The sequence below is a fragment of the Camponotus vicinus genome, unplaced genomic scaffold, assembly GCF_025532165.1.
Source record: "Camponotus vicinus isolate PSW18456_S1 unplaced genomic scaffold, iyCamVici1.0 SCAF_5, whole genome shotgun sequence".
In the NCBI taxonomy this organism is placed as follows: domain Eukaryota; kingdom Metazoa; phylum Arthropoda; class Insecta; order Hymenoptera; family Formicidae; genus Camponotus; species Camponotus vicinus.
In genome coordinates this window covers 4,174,589-4,181,356 of record NW_028141977.1, presented here as the reverse complement: position 1 = coordinate 4,181,356, position 6,768 = coordinate 4,174,589, and the positions used below count along the sequence as shown (strand labels likewise).

The 6,768-nt window shown below is 32.8% G+C and overlaps 1 protein-coding gene across 3 annotated transcripts in view; it reads right to left on the bottom strand.

Annotated features, from left to right (window-relative positions):
- Window positions 1-3,444: 3,444 nt before the first annotated feature.
- LOC145971829 (protein I'm not dead yet-like) overlaps window positions 3,445-6,768 on the bottom strand; it is a 40,014-nt gene continuing 36,690 nt past the window's right edge. For all 3 annotated transcript variants that reach the window (XM_083099889.1, XM_083099890.1, XM_083099892.1), the window contains one exon: window positions 3,445-3,954. In XM_083099889.1, coding sequence (XP_082956015.1) covers window positions 3,667-3,954 — 288 coding nt within the window. In that variant the 3' untranslated portion in view covers window positions 3,445-3,666. The remainder of the gene's footprint in view (window positions 3,955-6,768) is intronic.

The following is a 6,768-nucleotide window of genomic DNA, read 5'->3' as shown; positions in this document are numbered from 1 at the left end:
ATGTTTCAGACAAAAGTTTTATGGTTTCGAGGGGGCCATAAGATGGTATCATTGGTTTGACCTTGAAGAGTTATTTGAAGGTCACCTTCAATTTCTTAAATGGAACCTACTATTTGTCATTGTATATTCTTGTAGCTTATTTCGAGAGCTTTCCAAAACACTATAATTAAGTACCTTTTCGTTAAGTACTTTTTGAGTTATGAGGCTTGAAATAATTTCTTAATTTTACATAAACCGTAAAATATCTTGTAAAATATTCATTTTTCGATTATCTTACCTTAATACTTTTACGTACAAAATAATGAGAGGAATCAACTGGTGTAAAGAAAACACATAGTTGTTTTGAAGAAAAAATATATAATTTGCAATTAACAATTCCATATTTTTTCTTAAAAACAACTATGTGTTTTCTTTACACCAATTGATTCCTCTCATTATTTTGTACATAAAAGTATTAAGATAAGATAATCGAAAAATGAATATTTTACAAGATATTTTACGGTTTATGTAAAATTAAGAAATTATTTCAAGCCTCATAACTCAAAAAGTACTTAACGAAAAGGTACTTAATTATAGTGTTTTGGAAAGCTCTCGAGATAAGCTACAAGAATATGCAATGACAAATAGTAGGTTCCATTTAAGAAATTGAAGGTGACCTTCATGTGACCTTCAAATAACTCTTCAAGGTCAAACCAATGATACCATCTTATGGCCCCCTCGAAACCATAAAACTTTTGTCTGAAACATTTTTCTCTAAAATGCTTTGTTTCCGAAATAATTGCGTGCGTTAATTAAAATGGCTCACCCTGTATATATATATATATATATATATATATATATATATATATATATATATGTACACTCAAAATCAATATATATATATATATATATTTTGCTTTTTGTTTCTTCAATATATATACTAAAAAAAAATAGAGAACACTTTTTGAACTCTAAAAATTGGGCTATTTTCAAACCGCTGAAACTCGTTGAAAAATCATCGCAGACAAAAAATTAAAAAAGCATTTTAAAGCTTGAAGTTTCAACTTTAACGCGCATTTGGTTAAAAAAAATTTTTTTATCTTCCTTATTCTGCGCTTTAAAAAAGAACACACTATTTAGTTCTTTAAAGTTATGTATTTTTAACACGCTCAATCTTGATAAAAGAAGCTTTTTCGAGAAATTCAACTCAAATTCCATAACCTACAACATATTGCCTACAAAACGCTTTTTTAAAAATTTTCCTACGATTTTTTTTGACCGAGTTATACGATTTTGAAAATAAATCAGTACTTTTTAGATATGATGTCGATACTCGGCAAAAAATCATCGTAGACAAAAAATAAAAAAAACATTTTGAAGCTTGAAATTTCAACTTTAACGCGCTATCGTTAGTTTTTCCAAATTTTTTATCTTCCTTGTTCTGTGCTTTAAAAAAGAAGTGTTTTAGAAGTGTTTTATTCCTTAAAATTACGTATTTTTGACACTCAGTAGTTCACTAAAAAAATTTTTCTCGAAAAAATCACCTCAAATTACATAAACTATAATATTTTGCCTGCAAAACACTTTTTTTTAAATTTTCCTACGATTTTTTTTGACCGAGCTACATGACTTTAAAGCCAACCTTCTTTTTATGTGAAATGACATATACCGCCGGCGTTATCCAATGTGCACCACGTAGAGATTGCCGGTCGGATTTTGCACATCGTGTGTGTGTGTGTGTGTGTGTGCGCGCGCGCACGTGCGTGCGTGCGTACGTGCGAGTGCGTGGGTGCGCGCGCGTGTGTGCGTGCACGCGTGAGTGTGTATGCATTTAGTAAGGTGTATTACCTCCTTTCTGGTTAATTACGGCTTGTAAACGCTCTCGCATGTTTATACATCTTTGAATTAATTCTTGCGGAATTTCGTGCCAAATTTGCCTGAGCATTTCTCCTAAATCAATGATGGGATTTACTTGCAACTTTCGGCCAGGTTTCTTAGCTTACGCCTACTGTTCCCCTTTTATCGCTCGCGCCTTAGTGACCGCGCCACCGGACGCTCGTAACTAAGGAGTGCTCAGGAACGTGCGCGTCACAAATGTAATGTGACAATTTATCTAAGTTCTCTTTATTGTTTATTAATAATAAAAATAATTATTCTATTATTAATTACGTATATGTTCTGTAACAATTTAAAATATTTGTGTTTTGAAACGTAATTACAATAAAGAGAACTTAGATAGATTGCCACATTACATTTATGACGCGCACGTTCCTGAGCGCTCCTTAGTTACGAGTGGCGCGAGCGGTAAGAGGGGAACAGTAGGCGTAAGCTGAGAAATCTGGCCGAAAGTTGCAAGTAAATCCCAGCACTGTTCTAAATGATCAAAGTTATGCTGTTGTTCTTCGCGACGCCTTAATCGTCGTCCCATTTCATCCCAAATGTGCTCAATCGGATTTAAATCCGGACTATTAGGGGGATGATTAAGCAACGTGATATTGTGTCGCTCAAAAAAATGCCGAGTTACGTTCGTCGTATGAGGACGAGCGTTGTCTTGCATAAACAAAAGTTCGGTGTAATCGACGTATAGGTAAAACGTGAGGTCGAAGAACATTATTAATATAACGAGTACACGTCATTGCAGGAGGTGGTAGCATCACTAAATCAGTTCTTCCTCTCGTTGAAATGGCACCTCATATCATCACGGAACCGCCGTTATAAGCTCGCACTGGCGTAACGCAACGCCGATCAAAACGTTCATTTCGTCGACGCCAAGTACGTACACGAGCATCATTGCCGTACAGACAAAAACGCGACTCGTCGGAAAAGTACACATTTCTCCATTGTTTCACGCTCCAATTAATGTGTTCGAGCGCAAGTTGCAGACGAGCCTAATGATGTACGGGTGTCAGTCTTGGCACTTGTGCACAAGAATGCGAACGAAGACCGGCTTCTCTCAAACGATTACGAATCGTTTGTTCACTTATGTGCAAATGATGAGTGTTATTGTAAACTTCTCTTGCAGTAATTGTCCGTATTTGAGAAACATAACGAACAATTTCTCGATTTTGTCGGGCCGTGGTTATTCGACGACGACCACTGCCTTGATGTCTCGTATAATGTCCGGTCTCTTGGTATCGTGACCAAGCTCTGCTCACTACGGACACGGATACATTAACACATTGCGCTACATAATACATGCGAAAGCCTTCTTCAAGAAGTGCGATTATCCGTGCAACTTCCATTACCGCCAAATGTCTGCGCAACATTTTGAAAATTTTATCGCTTATTACACTGCGAGAATCGTCTATGAATGTTTGTAGTACGCGTAGTAGGCGTAATATTTATGTACATTAACAAAAAAGTGTTTAGTTGTTAAACATTTATTTTATTATATTGAGATTTATTTTGAAAAGATAATTAATATGCTAGCATATATCAATTATTGTAACATTGTTATCATTTATATTTATATTTTTTATCTGAGTTAAGTGCAATATATATGATAAAAATTATATAGCGTACTTATACTGTAATGCATAAGAGAGAAGCTACATAAAATATAATATAGGCTACTTAAGTATTAATTTTTTATATTAAGTTATACAGTAAATTTTGTTGAAACAAATCAAATGGCAAAAATTGAAGTACGTTTCGCAACTTTTACAGTTTGTACATCTATCCGATTGATTAACAGGTTGCATTCATATAATTTCCTGTTTCAGCATGTCTGGCCCAATTAGGAAAATCCTGAATTCCATAAACGAAAACGCCCCACGTTGGGAACAAGATAACTTCTACTATCAAACTGTAGATTGCAGGCGCGCAGCCTCCAGCGATTAACCAATTAGTTGGGATATGTCCGGCGATGGTTATGATCGCATTCGGTGGTGTTCCAACCGGCAGACGGAATGAGAATGAGCACATCAATGTAGCTGGTATCATCAAATACATGGGATGGATCTCCATCGCTACGCACTAGTAGACAGAAGGAAATATCCAATAAACAAAATGCGTACAATATGCCAGTAAATTGGCAAGAGGTATTCAGAAATTGCTGGCAAATTGGCATCATCTGTGTATGTAATAAGCTTATGATCTGCTGGCAGAGCCTGCTTACTTGACAGCAGTTTCTGTTACAGTTTCTGTTACAGTTCTGTTAAGTCTGACATGATCGAAATTAATATCTTATTAAAGGGATTCCTCAATCTATATGGTTTACCGACAAAACACTGTAATTTTTGGGAAGGTGCCATTTTTTATTTCCTGCATAGAATTAAAAATCTTTTTCTTGAAGTATAGATGCAAACGGACACGGTGAAGCCGATTATATACTGAGAAAGAAAAAAAGTATAAAATTATATATCTATTTATCGACTTCTTAGATCAACATGGCGTCTAAAGTTATCACCTTATAAAGACATTAGCCTTGTATAAATGTTTTATAGCTTTTTTGCATAAAACAATAGCACGCCCAATAGCGGACTGCACAATAAAAACTTGTGGAACTGTGAAAATTGAGTTTAATAGTCTAATTAATAAATGGCACCTGCCCAAAAATTTCGGTCCGTATGTACCTGAAACATCGATAAAGTAGAATGGAAAAAGCAGTGCATCTTCTTTATAAATGACGTGATAGAGAGAGATACAGGATGAGGATTTAGAGGGCGCTGTATCGTGTAAAAGTTCGCCGTTCAATGGGAGATTCTCTTAATGACTCTGTTTTAGATCTGTAGCTTTGTTGTTGATAAAAAGTAGTAAATACTTGGCAAAGAGTTCGAATAAACTTAACTAATTAATTATGATGTTTACGGAATGGTCGGGTTTAATCGTTTTGGATAGTTTATTAGACGTCATCAAGCAATCATATCCATTCTTCTGAAGAACGTAACCATACATTCTTCAGAAGAATGGCTGTAATTGATGACGTTTAGTAAACTATCCCGGAACGATTAAACCCGACTATTTGAAAACACCATTAGTTTCGTTTTATGATTTGAGATGCTTTTGTTAAACTTTTTCTGAGATATATTTTTTTACGGATTAAAAAAACATGTGCGTGAAAAAAATATAAATATTAATGTAATAAAATATATATTATCGAAATGACGAAGAAATTAAATAGTGTGTTGTAAAGAGAAAAAAATTAAATATACAATAAAAATAGAAGAAAAAAAAAGAAAAAAGATAGATAAAAAAAATCAAAAGTTTTATATTGATTTTCAGATATTACAAATTTGAATTTTATAAAAAGAGATCATCTATTTTTTGTTTATACTATACAAAGAACAAAAATATGATAATAATGTTTAATATTGAAGCAAAAAATTTAATAAAATTAAATAATTATATTTTCTTGAGAGAATATATATAAAATAAAATAAATATGATTATTTTATATATTGGTACGTCCGCAATATGACTTCAATATATCGCAACGTGCGCGACGCAACCGTTTGGCGCATACAGACATTCACGCTCTCGCAAATAATAACACATTTTAAAACAACAGGAAGGTATTTAATAATTCACAATAACGAATAACAGAACTCGAAATATTCACAAAATAAACCACGTATTGAAACATATCCGTACAGCTGATAATTATTATCGAACTCTTTACTGTAGTTACATATTTAACAACAACTCTTGACAATGTCATGACAAGATGTTTCAGATGTTCAGATGTTCTTCGTTCAAGCAAAGCCGAACATCAGGCTCTACACGAACATCGGGAATGAACAATATAAATAATGTGTTTTATTATATATATATATATATATATATATATATATATATACAGGGTGAGCCATTTTAAGTTACCCACCCAATAACTTTTTTATTTTTGAATGTACAACTAAATGTTTCAAATAAAAGTTGCTTGACTTCGAGGGGGACAGAAGATAGTGGCAAAAATTTGACCTTGGATAGTCATTTGAAGGTCACATAAAGGTCACCTTCAATTTCTTAAATCGAACCTACTATTTTTCATTGCATATTCTTGTAGCTAATCTCGAGAGATTTTCAAAACACTATAATTAAGCACCATTTCGTTAAGTACTTTTTGAGTTATGAGGCTTGAAATAATTTCTTAATTTTACATAAACCGTAAAATATCTTGTAAAATATTTATTTTTCGATTATCTTACCTTAATACTTTTACGTACAAAATAATGAGAGGAATCAATTGGTGTAAAGAAAACACATAATTGTTTCGAAAGAAAAAATGTAATTTGCAATTAACAATTACATTTTTTTTTCGAAACAATTATGTGTTTTCTTTACACCAATTGATTCCTCTCATTGTTTTGTACGTAAAAGTATTAAGGTAAGATAATCAAAAAATGAATATTTTACAAGATATTTTACGGTTTATGTAAAATTAAGAAATTATTTCAAGCCTCATAACTCAAAAAGTACTTAACAAAAAGGTACTTAATTATAGTGTTTTGGAAAGCTCTCGAGATAAGCTACAAGAATATGCAATGAAAAATAGGTTCCATTTAAGAAATTGAAGGTGACCTTTATGTGACCTTCAAATGATTATCCAAGGTCAAATTTTTGCCACCATCTTCTGTCCCCCTCGAAGTCAAGCAACTTTTATTTGAAACATTTTGTTGTACATTCAAAAATAAAAAGTTATTGGGGTGGGTAACTTAAAATGGCTCACCCTGTATATATATATATACATACATATATATATGTATATATATATATATATATATATACATATATGCTCAATATGAGAATAATGTTAGCAGATTGGTAGCAGATTGGCAGCAGATTCGATCA